This window comes from Bradysia coprophila, unplaced genomic scaffold, assembly GCF_014529535.1.
Source record: "Bradysia coprophila strain Holo2 unplaced genomic scaffold, BU_Bcop_v1 contig_87, whole genome shotgun sequence".
Classification (NCBI taxonomy): Eukaryota; Metazoa; Arthropoda; class Insecta; order Diptera; family Sciaridae; genus Bradysia; species Bradysia coprophila.
Genome location: NW_023504014.1, coordinates 36,057 through 52,687, shown reverse-complemented (window position 1 = coordinate 52,687; position 16,631 = coordinate 36,057). Strand labels below are relative to the sequence as shown.

General features: G+C 36.7%; 1 protein-coding gene and 1 long non-coding RNA gene across 2 annotated transcripts; one reads left to right on the top strand and one right to left on the bottom strand.

Annotated features, from left to right (window-relative positions):
- Window positions 1–14,058: 14,058 nt before the first annotated feature.
- Window positions 14,059–15,126, top strand: LOC119084666 (piggyBac transposable element-derived protein 4-like). The gene has a single exon (XM_037194742.1). The coding sequence runs from the start codon at window positions 14,059–14,061 to the stop codon at window positions 15,124–15,126; it is 1,068 nt and encodes a 355-aa protein (XP_037050637.1).
- An 808-nt stretch (window positions 15,127–15,934) lies between these two features.
- On the bottom strand, window positions 15,935–16,306 carry LOC119084661. The gene is made up of 2 exons (XR_005089110.1): window positions 16,181–16,306; window positions 15,935–16,121 (listed from the first exon to the last, which is right to left on the bottom strand). It is a non-coding gene; the product is annotated as an uncharacterized LOC119084661 (long non-coding RNA).
- Window positions 16,307–16,631: the final 325 nt, after the last annotated feature.

Sequence of the window (16,631 nt, the reverse complement as noted above, 5' to 3'; positions counted from 1 at the left end):
ACGACCTTGTACCTCGTGTAGACGGAGAAATTCCTATAAGAAAAGTACATGATTTCGGTTTTCATTCACCTCTCGCAAGTCATACAATCATCAAAATTTTCAAAAAAATTCGTATTTAGGCACACAAAAGTCCACTGAAAAATGCGCCCGATTTCGGCAGGTCGTTTCTCAAAAGAAACCACACTCGAGACTTGGAATACCCCTTGACTAAAATTGTGTTAATTTTGTGGTGATTTTGACATTACAGTAGATAAAATCGTGTTGTTAACACGTTAGTAAATTAAGCTTTTGCGCACGCGATGCGTTGCTGAGCTCGCTTCGCTCATATCGGCAATCTCACATCCAGTGCGCAAAACAACCTCATTTACTAACTAGTTAGCAAAATAGCTATTCGTGGTTTTTATCTTTATCATGCCCGCACGTTAGTTAGCGGGCGTGACGCAAGTCCACTACCAAAAATGTTTTAACAAAATTTTTTTGAGGACGGCGGAGCATATTTACAGCAACTTTTTGAATTCTCCCCCTTAACTCCAACGACCCCCATCTCGGCATCCATACGAGTTCAACGAGCTATCACACGTTACTGCAGCTTCAAAATTGGCCGAGATATTGAACATCGAAATATTGATGTTTGTATGAAAATAAGCAAAATTTCGTATTTTCAGATAACTCAAATTGGCTACGTTAGTTAGTTAGTTAGTTAGTTCCTATGAAAAATTACGATTTCGTAACTCCTAAACGTTTCTTACGATTTTCCTGAAATTTTGGTTATAGGTTAATCTCGGTCCCTAGATCAAAATAAGATTTTAAAAAATGGGGGTGTGCAAGCGTTTTTGGTAGCTAGGACTCCCAGAAGTTTCCATACAATGTCATGTAACAGCGTGTTTTGTGTGTGTGTGTGTGTCAGAAGTTTTTTTTTTCAGCTAGTAATTATGAATGTTGGAAAAAGTGCTTTGATGGATTTGGGTTATTTTCGACATGAGTGAGGTGTTCCAAGGTTGGTTCCTCAATTTTGGGATGACAGATGATTCCTCTGGCACGTCCTAACTTCCATCGGTTTTTTTGATGGATTTGTGTTATTTTCGATATAAGTAAAGTGTTCCGAGGTTGGTTCCTAAATTTTGGGATGAGAGATGATTCCTCTGGCACTTCTTAACTTCCATCGGATTTTTCGATGGATTTGGGTTATTTTCGATATAAGTGAGGTGTTCCGAGGTTGGTTCCTAAATTTTGGGATGCAGATGATTCCTCTGGCACTTCTTAACTTCCATCGGATTTTTCGATGGATTTGGGTTATTTTCGATATAAGTGAGGTGTTCCGAGGTTGGTTCCTAAATTTTGGGATGAGAGATGATTCCTCTGGCACTTCCAAACTTCCCTCGGATTTTTCGATGGATTTGGGTTATTTTCGATATAAGTGAGGTGTTCCGAGGTTGGTTCCTAAATTTTTGGGATGACAGATGATTCCTCTGGCACTTCCTAACTTCCATCGGATTTTTCGATGGAATTGGGTTATTTTCGATATAAGTGAGGTGTTCCGAGGTTGGTTCCTAAATTTTGGGATGACAGATGATTCCTCTGGCACTTCTTAACTTCCATCGGATTTTTCGATGGATTTGGGTTATTTTCGATATAAGTGAGGTGTTCCGAGGTTGGTTCCTAAATTTTGGGATGACAGATGATTCCTCTGGCACTTCTTAACTTCCATCGGATTTTTCGATGGATTTGGGTTATTTTCGATATAGGTGAGGTGTTCCAGGGTTGGCTCCTAAATTTTGGGATGAGAGATGATTCCTCTGGCACTTCCTAACTTCCATCGTATTTTTGATGGATTTGGGTTATTTCCGATATAGGTGAGGTGTTCCAAGGTTGGCTCCTAAATTTTGGGATGAGAGATGATTCCTCTGGCACTTCCTAACTTGCATCGGATTTTTCGATGAATTTGGGATATTTTCGATATAAGTAAGGTGTTCCAAGGTTGGTTCCTAAATTTTGGGATGAAAGATGATTCCTCTGGCACTTCCAAACTTCCATCGGATTTTTTGTTGGATTTCAGCTGTTGTCGACATGAGTTGCTTACAAAACTAGTTACCCTTACACCTAAACTTCCAAAAGAACTGATATCCGCCAAAAAACCCTAAAGGGTAAAAGTGTGACGCAAGTCCTTGTTTCTACTTACAAAATAACTGATATCGCTGAGGGTGACGCATTTTTCGCCTCAACGCAAAAGTGTTACCAACAAAAAATTGAACCAAAAAATTTAAGATAGAAAATTTTATAAAAAAATTGCGTCACAAGTGGCAGATGATTCAGGACATTATTTTCTCTATTTGAACTATTTTCCTCAACATCTGCCACTTGTGACGCAATTTTTTTCTGAAATTTTCTATCTTAAATTTTTTGGTTCAATTTTTTGTTGATAACACTTTTGCGTTGAGGCGAAAAATGCGTCACCCTCAGCGATATCAGTTATTTTGTAAGTAGAAACAAGGACTTGCGTCACACTTTTACCCTTTAGGGTTTTTTGGCGGATACATTCTTCTCCTATTCACGCCGTAAGTGTGCCTAAAATTTGAATTTTAAGTGAACGATTCGATGAAAAAGTGAACAGAAAAGTACATTTCAACGCTTCCTTGTATATGAAAATGACGCACTTACGGCGTGAATTGCTATGTTTGAAAGTTCATCTGCAAGGCTAGATGTTCGTCAAAATGTTTTCATAATTTGTTAGTAAATTTGCCAATTTTGTTTAAACTAAAATTAATTTTAAAAAAATCCTGAAAAGGTTTTCACGGACATAAGCCATACCGATAAGTTGAAGAGCATCCCTGGAAACTTCAAAAAAAAACTTGGATACCAACAGCTTGAATATTCCATCAAATTTTCGATTATTTTTTACGCACGGCTTATGTTCCCAATTAATGGCTACCATAATAGTCCCCCAATGAAAACCAATTTACAGATAATGACGATGACGATGACCATATGAAACTTCTTTAATTGAAAATGGAATGACTTGTCTTTGCGATCATTTCATAATTTATTATCGTTCAACAACAAGCAGTTCACTTATTGTTAATGAGTCAATTCCTACACTGAATCGCTAAATACGAAACCGAAAATCTTAAAACAATCTCGATAAATTAGAAAGTTCCATTTGAAATAAAATTCCATTCATATACCGCAGAAGAAAAAAAGCAGCAGCTCCAACTGCTTCGTGGAATTCCTGATGAAGCCACGGTTCATTTAACTCAATACCGAAATGAGATTCAATTGAAATATAATATTGAAACTTGAAGTGAATAGCTTTTTTATTGAACCAACAAACGGAATGTAAATTTATTTAGGCGGGCAGAGTATATATTTGAACAATGTTTTATGTTCGAAGTGATGATGAAGCACTGGCATTGAAAACGGTCTCGCCCATAGGATTCATCATTATATCGAGAGAATTTTGCTTGTAATTTTCAATTAACGGTATCCGATGACATAATTGGAAAACTGGAATGAATTGGACGTCAAGGACGATTCGATTTCACGAAATAAACAAATTGATTTTCGGCTTTTTCTTATTCAATTTTAAGTATAGAAATGTTCAGCATAACCTTGAAGTGTTGTTTGTTGTTCGTAGAACAAACAGACGTGCTGTATTATAATCGTACAACGACTCCATTTCGAAGTCGGTTCTCACTTTATTTTACAAAGACTGTCATTTTCAGACGAAAGATAAATGTTTCAACGAGAAGCTTAACTCTTTTCAGGAAGCTACGGGAAATTGGTAATACAAATTGTAGAAGTTTTAGTTTTAGTTTTAAGCCAAATCTTCAGGTGATTGGGAAGCAAGCGGTCTCCGATTTTAATGAGTGATAGCTCGTTGGATTCGTCTTTCAATTCTAAGAAACACGTATCTTTCACTTTTTCTAAAAAAAAATTGTTTTCTGTGAAAAGCGTTCAAAAGTGAAGACATGTCAGAGGGTACCGAACAGTTTTTCGACAATAACTCAAGAAAAAATGATTTTAAATTGTCGTAATGTTGTACGAATGTCGGCATTGGAAAGACCTACAGGTAGAGTATACGCACCGCTTGGTGCGAGTAGATCCACAAGAGTTACGACTAAAAATGTAGTGAATGTTCGGAGAGACCGCCTTCAATGCAGCTTCGATGTTCCACGAAACTGAGTATGGGGTGTTGTAGCTGGCCTCACCCACTATCGTTCCACATATGAACCCAGTACTTTTGTGCTGTAAGCCCACAGAAGTGTTGGAAAAAAAGTTGGTGCCAAAATGCAGATTTTTTCCTTCTTTCCGGGGGCTCTACAGCTGGAACAGCATCTGGAACGGAATACTATGGCAGTCATTTTTTATCGTCAACTATTCTTTTACGTTATCAAACAAAAACGCGCCCCGCTATGCCACGAATATATCAGATCCAGTGTTAGTAATATCAAGAGAAAAAAAATTAAATTTTTCTCAGAGGATTTTAGTCAAATAAAGTGTTAGCGTATAACAAATGACCCCAGGACTCCGGAACAGTAATTAGTTTTTCAATCGGACCAATATTTGCTACGTGATAGGAGTTTGGAAAAACGATACGATCAAGTGGGAGCGAACCACATTCCCAACGAAAAAAATTGGCGTGACGCAAGTCCCTTTGACCCAAAATATTGTAAAAAAAATTGCGTCAGTGGAAGCGCGGTTACCTCGATTTTACTCTTCTAGAATGTCTTAGAATGAAGACCACGACCTATGTCTAACTGTAGACTCGGACGAACTAACAAAGTAACGTGGGATTTTTCATTTCGTTGGAAGTACAGTCTGAGGCAGTGAAATTTCAGCATGAATTCGCCTCAGCTGTTTTTCAGGTGTAGGTTCAGGTTTCAGGATTCATACAATCAAAACTGATTATACGGTTGAAGCGAGCTCTGACTGCACTTAAGTCGACCAATTTAACGTGCCATTTGGAGTTAAATTAGAGATTTTCTGCGTATGGTTACGCAGTTTACGCAAATTTTGTTGGAAGTTGTTTCTTGTAATTGCACTTGTGTCACGTCCGTCTGCTATGCTAATGTTGTGTTCATATCTGGGATGAATAGAAAATTCCAACTCGAGCAAAATTACGACTCTCGCTTCGCTCTGCCCGAAAACATCTCTCTTGCTGAAATTTTTCATCATCTCCCTTCGATAAACTAATTTACACAAATTACATATTCTCCAAAGCATTAGCACAAAATCAAACATGTAACTCCGACAAGATCGAAGTCTAAGAAAACGTTTCAAATGATTCATCCGTTCAATCCGATGTAACTTTCTGGTTTGAGAAAAACGAATAATTGAAAAAGTTTAAAGATTTTGCGACCAGCGTGCCAATAATGTTGGATCCATCACCACCATAAAATATTCCTTTCATAATTTGTTGAACAAGCAAAGGATGAAAAGTTGAACGAAAGTTAAGTTGAATCAATCAACTATGTTTAAATGGAATGATATCCCTAGGTGCATTGAAATGTGTGACGGTTTTGAACTCAGAACTTATTGCACAGTAAAAAAAAAGACCATGTGCGCCTTTGGGAATGGAAAATTAATTTAAAATAGTTTTCATTTTATGGAGGAAACACACTAATCCCACTGGATGTAGTGGTAGGTATAAGTAATAAATGATTTGGAATTAGTTTCCATTTCCCATAACAATGTCCTTGAATGGACCAACGAAACCAACTCCATTTATCCAATCACTTTATTCCTCAAACTCATCTTTCTCTTATACCCCCCAAATACTGCTCGATTGGTCCTCCATATCCACCCACCCAAAGGCTTTCAGTGTGAAATGCATTCAATAATCAGATTGAATGAATATCCAGGTGATTTCCGTCCCAGGTGAAATTCTCTTATATTTGTTCGGTTCATGTTTTCCTGATGTATCAACTCGATTGTAAGTATCACTCTAACCGATAATAAAATGAGGAGTGAGGAGAAGAAAACGAGAGGAATGTGCGACGAAATATAATACGTCTTACATATCTGTACAAGAATGTTATTTGGGGTTAACAAGAAGCTATAAAAATTTGGTCCTGAAGCGATTTATGTTTTTATTTGATTTTGAAATGGCAGTGTAGAATTTTATGGTTCGTTAAATTTTTGGGTCGTATGGATGGATTGCCGTTACCATTAGGTGTTTTTTTTTTGTTGCGGGTATACGGCTGCTGGTGTAATATAATTGCATTTTGAAACATTCCTTTTATTTTTCTTGCAGTAAAAATGTAATGTTAAATGTACTTAAGCTATTCGGGCTACACATTACATTTCCCCATTAAAAATTTGAGTTTTTCTTTCGTATTGTTGGAGAAGTTTTCGAATGTCTTCGGGTGATGTTTTAAAATTTATGGACTCTATTAATTTGTGCAGGTACTTTATGTGCTTGCTTTTTCCGTTCATTTACTGAAGAAAGAAAAACAAAACTCTAACGAACAAATGAAGTGTTGTAGGTACAGTTTTTTTTAAACTTATAAGTGAATGTCTGTACGTCGATCGATGCTTCTACAGAAAATCTGAAGTTTATCAATTAAAACTTCATCTTAAGAGACAAATAGATTGGTGATGGTCTATAAAAACACATAAAATCCCGCGTGAAATTGATGAGCTGTTATTGGCTTATTGCCTGAAATTCCAGGCATGAAAAGGTGAAATTTCATGCCTGGAATTTTTCTCGTAATTCAGGCCCTCAGCATGAAAAGTTGTATACGCATCTGTTGTGGACGGTTCATTACCGTTCACAACAGATACGTAAGTAACTAATAATGACAATGTAACAATTCACCAGGAGGAGCTTTCAAGAATCTCTTAAAAATTCTTGAAAGTCTTCATCCGTGAATATTTAAGAGATTTCGAGAATTTTCAGGAATCAATTTAACGAAAGTAGGCCCTGCCAGGAGCAGACATCCTGGAGAGTCACCTTACTATAGGTCTGTAAAGACTCAAGGAACAACAAAACTAAAGTTATGAAATAAGAGTACTTGAAGCTTTTGCAAATTTGTAGCCTACATTAAGGCGGATTTTAATTAATTTTTTGATGATTTTGATGGAGAAACTTTTGCAGATTTTGTAAATTTATGTAATCTCAAGGGTGGTACACCATTCATGCTATATTTTTTGTCGAAGTGTCCAGGTGGTGTGTCATCTGCACAGGTTTCTCCACATGGGTTCAGTTATGACTCACAAGCCAATATTTCTTTTAAAAGAACACATCTTTGCGTGCTTTCATGGTCTTACTTTTTCAAAAAAATATTTTTGTTGAGAGAAATCATCAAAAAATTCGAATATTTTTGCGCCTAAATGTAGGCTACAAATTTGCAAATTATGCTTTTTACTGGACAATGAAAACAAGTAGCATTCCATTCATAAAGTCGTCTTCTTCAGTCAACGTCGGAACACAAAATAGTTATTTGTTCAACGAAGGAAGAAAAGTTGGAAATTGCATTTCTAGGGGTTGTTCTAGTTCATCAGAGTCAGAGAAAATGCAATTTCCAACTTTTTCGCGAGTTAAACACAACGTTTTTCACAACAAAGGCTTCCGAAGTTTCAGCGGAGGGGACAAGGTGACTATTGTCTCGCCTGCATTGTGAAAAAAATCTTTTACACAAATAATGAAACAATCAAACAAAGTTTTTTTTTAAACAAACATTGTGATGTTTTCCCTCCTTCTAGAGTACCTAGAGACTCCGTTTCGTCCTGAATCAATGAAATTTAGACATGAATTTGCTTCAGCTGTTTTTCAGCTGATCCACTCATACAAACAGTTGGGAAGGTAATTAACAAAAATTTTCAGATTTTAAAATCGGTCGTCCTTCGGGAAAAGAACAATAGATGTCGTAATTGTTTTTATTCCGAGCGACTTCCGATTTTACTATCGAAAGAATTTGGCCGAATTTTTCAATTTTTTTTTTCTTGACAGCTTGCTCTCTCATGGCTCTCTCACTGAGTACTTTTTGTTGAGTGGAAACCATACTCAACGGTTTTATTTACCACTACAGGTGAAGCAAACTTATGTCTTAATTTTACTGACGTCGGCCCATTTTTCCTTTTTCTTGAGTACTGAGACTCCGTTTCGTCCTGAAAATCTGTAAACTCATCGTTGAGAAACTGTAAGACCCACAGCAGACAACTAAAATCTATTTATACTCAATGAAAGTGTAAAACAGGTATGGTCTATTGTCCGCCCGGAGGACATAAAAATTTGATTTTCGTACTTAAACGCACTCATTTTCATATTATTTTGACATAAAATGTGAGTGCGTTTAAGACGAATTCGCCGATCGAATATACCTGTTCTAGACTTTCATTGTTTATACTCACTACCCACCGGGTGCAAACATCCAGCGAAATTCACTTTTTGTTTCATACTCAATTTAATTCCGGTTCATACAGGTTCATTATGTTCGCACAGGAGCATGTGAAACCCTCGTCATAATCAACGCTTCCTTGTGATCCATTTCTTCATAAAAATCACCATATGCAAGCATACTCATAATGTCGTCAAAAACAAATTTATCGGACCATAAGTGTGAGTTTGTTTGAAGAACAACATCTTATGATCCCAAAAAAGAAGAAGAAAATGTTGTTGTTTCCAGACAAACTTGCTTGTTACTAACAGAAAAAGTAAAAACTTTCGTTTCGTAGAAATTTATTTGCTTAAAAATTGTGTGCCACCCAACAAAAACAAACATTTTCATAAATCTCTCAGAGACTTTAAAAGAAATAATATTTTTTTATTTCCCTTTTTTTCTGTTCGTCTACAAGCTTTGCGATGCTATAAAAGAAAAAATATTTCCATCATATGAAAGACTTCATAAGCATAAAACACTTTCGTTTCAATATTTATACGCAAGCAGTGTAGTACTTCTACATGTCGTGTCGTATACTTTGTGATGGATATGGAGAATGATAGGAGAGTGTTAACCCGGCTTTCATATGATTTGAATTTGATACATTCTTACCGCACAAATAGGCCCCATTTTGTGATTGCTAAGGCATAATATTCGGTATTTTGTAGAAAAACATTCGTCGGCTAGTGATTGGAAGTGATATGATATTGATTCGGTTCATTTGGGATATACGATAACATAACATCGATTTGGGTTGACCTAGATGTTTGCATTTCATTTAAGTGAAATCTAAGAACAGCAAATATTCTCAGACTGTTTATTCGGACTTGTCTCATTAATAATGCAACTTTTCCTGTCCAAACAGCTCTGAGATAAGCTAAACCGTAATGGAAGATGGAACTCTCTGGCGTGAAATCTCTTTCGTTGAAATAATAGAGAGATTCCATTTAATTTCATTCGGAAAACCATACAGAAAATACTTCCCCGAGACGTTTTTAGTCTTTTACCAATTTTTGGCGTATCACAAGATCATGCCCGGGCGTGACGCAAGTCCACTACCAAAAAGTTTTTAACAAAAAAAAATTTGAGGACGCCGGAGCATATTTACAGCAACTTTTTGACTTCTCCCCCTTAACTCCAACGACCCCTAAACTAGGATATCTGAAATCTTCGAATCCATACGAGTTTAACGAGCTATCGCACGTTACTGCAGCTTCAAAATTGGCCGAGATATTGAACTTCGAAATATAGATTTTTGTATGAAAATAAGCAAAATTTCGTTTTTTTAGATAATGCACATCGCTTACGTTAGTTAGTTAGTTCCTATGGAAAAGTGGATCCAGCAACTCCTAAACTTTTCTATAGATTTTCCTGATATTTTGGTTATAGGTTAATAATGGCCCAAAAATAAGAATGGAATTTTCAAAAGTTGGAAAAAACCCATATCTTGGGAGCTGGAGCTTCCCAAAGTCTCCATACAAATGCCATATAAAAGCCAATTTGTATGAGTGTGTGTGAGAGTTGTATATTTTGTTGCATGATATGGATGGTAATGTGGTGTGTTTGGTGTTTTGGGATGTATTTCTTGTTCGGAATTGTTGGGATCATTAAGTATTAACTTACACTAGGTCGGTTCCTAAATTTTGGGATGACAGATGATTCCTCTGGCACTTCCTAACTTCCATCGGATTTTTTGATGGATTTGGGTTATTTTCGACCTGAGTGAGGTGTTCCAAGGTTGGTTCCTAAATTTTGGGATGACAGATGATTCCTCTGGCACTTCCTAACTTCCCTCGGATTTTTTGATGGATTTTGGTTATTTTCGACATGAGTGAGGTGTTTCAAGGTTGATTCTATAAATTTTGGGATGACAGATGATTCCTCTGACACTACCTAACTTCCATCGGATTTTTTGATGGATTTTGGTTATATTCCACATCAGATGATTCCTCTGGCACTTCCTAACTTCCATCGGATTCTTTGATGGATTTGGGTTATTTTCGAGATGAGTGAGGTGTTTCAAGGTTGGTTCTATAAATTTTGGGATGACAGATGATTCCTCTGGCACTACCTAACTTCCATCGGATTTTTTGATGGATTTGGGTTATATTCCACATTAGTGAGGTGTTCCAAAGTTGGTTCCTAAATTTTGGGATGACAGATGATTTCTCTGGCACTTCCTAACTTCCATCGGTTTTTTTGATGAATTTGGGTTATCTTCGACATGAGTAGAGGTGTGCGCCGAGCGAAAATTCTCGGCGGCGGCTAGTCGAGTGTAGTGGTTCCGGCGGCGGCCAGCCATAACAGGTTTTTATCGGCGGCTCGGCTCAGCCGCAGCGCGCCGATCCATTTAATAGGGAATTTAAATTGTCTTTTTTTAGTGATTAGTGACTACGAGTGAATTAAGTAATTTTGCATTTTCTGTTTTCTTGTCGAACCTGAATATCCTCCCATCAGTTACTTATAAAGACTCATATTCTCATTCGCAAAAACGCATTGGGAGTGATTTTCCTGAAAGTCCGTGTGCCGAAATCGAAAGTATTTTAATCGCGGTTATATTGATTGACAGATCTTGTTTCCTAGAAGCACTTTTCTTACAAAAATTTCTCCAGTTACACGCAAGGCTGTATACTTTGTTGAGGTCACGCAGATGCAGATACGCGGGTTACACACCACATTTCATACAAAGAATTTACGACGTCATACAAATTCAATTTTGGTGAATTTGTTTGTGTGGAAAAAATGTGGTCCAGCGTATCTAATAAAATGGCGATCTGTGTGACCTCCCCAAAGTATACAGCCTTGGTTACACGAGCGTACAGTGTCGTTTGGGGTGTCATTAGAATGGTAATCACATGTACTATTGAGCCGAATTGGGTTTAAAATTCATCGTCACTGAAATATGTGCAGTTGAAGTTTTCAATCGAAAAAGACTGAGAACTTACACTGTTCTTACAGGGTTTGGTTTCTAGGGTCGAAGTCCTTTCTTGGTACAACTACAAAATTCCACTAGAAAATTGCGTCCGATTTCGGTAGCCAGGTAGCCTGTTTTTCAAAAGAATCCCTCTGCCTTCCGTAGTCAAAAATTGTTTTTAGGAAGACCATCGCGCAGTAGCTCTACAAGTGAGAGCCCTTTCAGAACAAAACATAATCTATGAATTTCATAGTATGAAACCTCCGATCACCTATAAAAAAAATATTTGGGTATGGTACCCGTGCAGTTCTTTTTACTACACTGCTGAACATTAGTTTTCAGCATATCTGTATATTGTACGTAATTGCTGAATTTTGAACGTAATGACAGTACTACGTACAGCTAAGATGTACTACTGTTCTGTTACGTTAACAAATGTACTTGTCCCGAATTTGTACAGCAGAGCAGTACATGATTTGTGACAGATTCAAAGTACCATTCAGATGGACAATGTACACTATAGCTGAATGAATGCCAGTTTGAATGTAGTGGTCGTGAAAACTTCCATAATGTTAAATGAGACTAAACACTGCACGAACTTTCGAGACAATTTAGGAACTATTTGTAATTAGTAGAGGGGCATTTGGTGTCTAGCCATCCTAAATTATTAGCGAAAATGTTTTGATGGGATTATTTTGAGTATTATTATTAGTAGTCAAAAAAACACTAATTAGAAATTTTTTAGGTCGCGGATCAACAAGGTTTTTTTAACAAACAAAATTTCGACCGCCAATATAAAATCGGCGGTACAATATAAACAATCCGTTTCTTCGGCGACATTCCATGATTTTCACAGAGATTGTATATAAAATATAAAATTAATTAAATAACGCGACACTTACGTGGAATCGCGAGCTTTGTTAACGTAAGTACAAGATGCACTTAATGACGATTCTTCTTCTTCTATACGTCGGTTCTTCATTCATGCGTGCATTTGTACATACGAATAAAGAACCGACGTATATGTAGAAGAAGAAGAAGAATCGTTTTTTCGAATCTAGTACCTACGTTAACAAAGTACGCGAAAGTTTAATTTTCGATGATGATTCCACGTAAATGTCGTGTTGTTTAATTAGTTTTATATTTTATACACAATCTCCGTTGAAAATAATGATTTTATATTGGCGGGTGAAATTTTGTTTGTTAAAAAAAACCTTGTTGACCTTGAATTTTTCTAATTAGTGTTTTTTTGACTACTAATAATACTCAAAATAATCCCATCAAAACATTTTTTATAAAATCCATAGGAAGGCAAATCACTTTTTTTGACGAAATGCCCCCCTACTAAATTCAGAAATTCAAGTTTTGAATAATAACGTATTTGAATAATGAAGGCTCAAGAAAATTTTTTAATAAATGACTTGGTACATGATTTTGTTACACTATAAACCTATTTTTTGACATTCGTAAATATCAATCTTTCTCTTCTGTTCGAAAGTTAGCACTTAAGGAGCACACGTTATTCCACGAATTTTGTCATAAATGTAGCCGGCGAAAGAACTCAGCCTCGATGCTTGTGAGAAAAAGGCACTGATTAAGTAAATCCACGCAATCGATTCTTAACACATTTTCAAACAGTTTGCTCAAAAAAATGAATAAACAGCTTTTCCTAAGAAAAATTTCTCACTTTTAGTTTTCATTCGCATACAAAATCATGAAATGAAAAAACTGAAGTCTGCAAACAAAGTATAACAAATTTGACGTACACATGTGTAGTACTAGTTGCGTTTTAACCGCTTTTGAGCGAGACAGTAATGACGTATTAGTAAAATTGACTATGTTGCTACCCTTAATTTTAATAAGCTTCTGTCAGACTGTTGGGTGTCTAAATAATATGTGACAAAAGCCCATCTGCCGGAAACTTAACTTTTTCTTTCAAAATATTTATTCTTAGAATTATAGAATAGGAGAAGAAGACTTAAGTCTTACAATTTCCTAACAAATAATTTACAGAAAAAAAACTTCCTTCTTGAACATTTGGAAATTACATTACCACACAACAGTATTAAAATACGAGAACTTTTAAAGTTCAATTTCACAATACTGATCAACTGAACATTAATGTTCAGCAAGACAGTACAGTGGAGACGTACGATGTTATAAGATAGCTTTCCCATAATGTCTTCTAAGCACAAGTACTGAGTTGGGACATGGGTAAGGTGGTGGACTGGAGTGTCGGAGGTCCCGAGTTCGAATCGCACGGTCGGCAGTTTTTTTTTTTTTTTTTAATAAGTTGACGTAAATAAACGTACTAAATAGTTTAAAGATGAAAATTTATGAACTCTGAATAATATTTTCTGTACAACTTTTATTTTTCGATGAGACAACCAATGTTCGCCCAACTGTACATTGATACAGCTGTACTGTAAATATTACTGCTACGTTAACATAATGTACTTGTCCCGAATTTGTACAGTACATTCGTACAACGACTGCAGCTGAGCTGGACAAAATTTTTATAGGTGATAGGTATACGTAAAAAACAGTCTCTTATTAAGAAAATCAGAAATGTCTTGAGAGTGATAGCTTTTTAAATAATTAAAATCTGTTAATAGATTGTGCAGCTGATAATTCTAACATTTAACACAAGCCGGGTAATGCGGCCCGCTATCACTCTACAAGTTTTTGTACTAGATTTTCCGTTAATAATAATGTTAGTAGGCTTTGTTGGCCTTTAAATCAAAATAAAAAATAAAAATAAAAAACATGGCAGACGGTAGACGAAGTCTGAAACGAAACTTTGAGGAAATATTGGTTGATAACTTGAATTCTGAAGACGATTCTGAGTACTCAGATGTAGACGATAATAATTCCGAAAGTGAATATTCAGACGATGATGATCCACTTTATCATAGCGTATCGGAAAATCAAGTTTATAATCCCGTCTATGTCTATGATAATAGCGATCGCGCAGAACTAAACGATTTGTCGACAATATGGACTCCCGATACAAAACCGCTTCGTGAATTCGAGTTTTTAACGGACTTGAAAGGAGAGATTAAAGCTAACATCTCAGCCACATCGACTCCACGAGATGTCTTCAATGAACTTTTCACGAAAGATATAATTAATATGATAGTGAATTGTACGAACGGCTACGGAAAGGAACTCTACGCCAAACCACTTTCGAAAGCCCGAAAGAGTCCAAAATTAATATTTCGAGAGACCGATGAGTCAGAAATGAATAAATTCCTCGGTCTAACCTTACTGATGGCTCAATGCAAATTTCCAACAATCAGAGACGCCTTTTCGAAAAATCCGCTCTATTTTCATCCAGTTTTTCCGGCCACAATGTCTGGTAGACGATATCAAACTTTGCTCAGAACGTTCAATTGCCACACTCCCGCTCCAGAATCTTTAGAAGGAGACAAATTGGTAAAAGTCAAACGCTTAGTGGAAGCACTCATAGAAAGTTTTAATGCAGCCTACACACCTGGCAAAGATCTATCACTAGATGAATCGTTGCTTCTATTTAGAGGCAGGCTAAGTTTCCGGCAGTATAACAAAACCAAAGCTGCAAAATATGGCATCAAGTTTTATGAACTTACTACTAGCGACGGCTATGTTCTCATGTTTGTTATATATCAAGGGAAAGAATCCAATTCTACAGATTCAGGAAGCAAAACCCAGAAGTTGGTACTTAATTTAATGGATCCATATCTAAATAAAGGCCACCATGTTTTTATGGATAATTTCTACAACAGTGTCACGCTCTCTAACATTTTACTATGCAACAAAACGCATACAACAGGCATGTCTACACAATCTTCGTAATGCTAAGTAAATTCCTAATAATGCTCAAAATATAGGTACTCTTAGAGCGGACAGAAAATTGAACCCGAAGGAGGTGATCCAATCAAAGTTGAAAAAAGGAGAAATTATTTGGAGGAGAAGTGGCGATGTTTATGTCACTAAATGGAGAGACAAGAGGGATGTGCTGACAATATCCACAGCACACCACCCTGAATTGATTGAAACGAACAATCGTTTTGGCGAATTGAAAATCAAACCGAATAATGTGGTTGATTACAATAAGAACATGTCTGGAGTAGATCGTCTAGATCAGATGACTTCGTATTACAGTTCGCCGCGCAAAACTGTTCGATGGTACAAAAAAGTACTCTTTCACCTGCTAGATATGACAGTGTGGAATTCGTACTTTCTGTATCGACGTTACCACCCGAAAACAACATTTTTACAGTTCAGAGAATCATTGATCTTATCACTCATACAGTTACCGCTTGACGTTTTCGAAGGCAGACAATTGTTTGATCACACACAGTCGTTAGGACGTCGCAGGGCAGAGGTAATATTGTGAATATTTCATGTTTTTGTGTATGGAAGTAAGAATAACGTTTCCCTAGCGTGTCGAAGAAAACAAAAGTGAAACCTCGAGTTCAAATTCAGAGGCGGTGACTCATTTGTGGGAGAAGATTCCGGTCCCGCTTACTCACAAGAGGCAATCATATTTCCAAAGATGCAAATTATGTGCTGAGAAAAAAATTCGTAAGGAGAGCTGCCACCGGTGTATTGGCTGCGTTGGAAAACCCCCACTGTGTGAACCTTGCTTCAAAGACCATAATAATTTGTCAACATCCTGAAGATTCTTTATTTACATTTGCGTTAGACAATTCAATATTTTGTCTCCAATTAGGAGAATAAAACACTTATTATTCACAACGGATGTTATTGGTGTTTGTTATTTGAAGAAGTCGAAGCTGGGCCCCTCTTGAAAGTCTGACGTGGATCGAAATGCGTGAGCCTGTCACCTATTGTGAAATATTTCTTTAGAAACTGTGTCACATACACTTTATCAATTTCAATTCACCATTTCTGACGGGTTCCTCCCGTAAAAAAATAAAAAAATTATCAAAAATATAAGATAAACATGATCAATGATCAAAAATGAAAATCTAAATGATTTTGGATGTCAGCGATGACAGTCATGAGTGACACATTAGCAAAGCCGTATTTAACGAAGAGTCGGTACTATGTTTTTGAAGCTATTCTATTACAAACACGAATTAACTCTTAAGTGTTAATGAAATTTAAAAAATTTTCAAGCCGACGAAAAACATCGGCGGCGGTCGGCGGCTGGCTGAAGTTTTTGAATCAGCGGCGGCGTCTTCATTTACTCGGCTCAGCCGCGCCGCCGGCTGAAAACTCGGCGGCGCACACCTCTAGACATGAGTGAGGTGTTACAAGGTTGGTTCTATAAATTTTGGGATGACAGATGATTCCTCTGGCACTACCTAACTTCTATCGGTTTTTTTGATGGA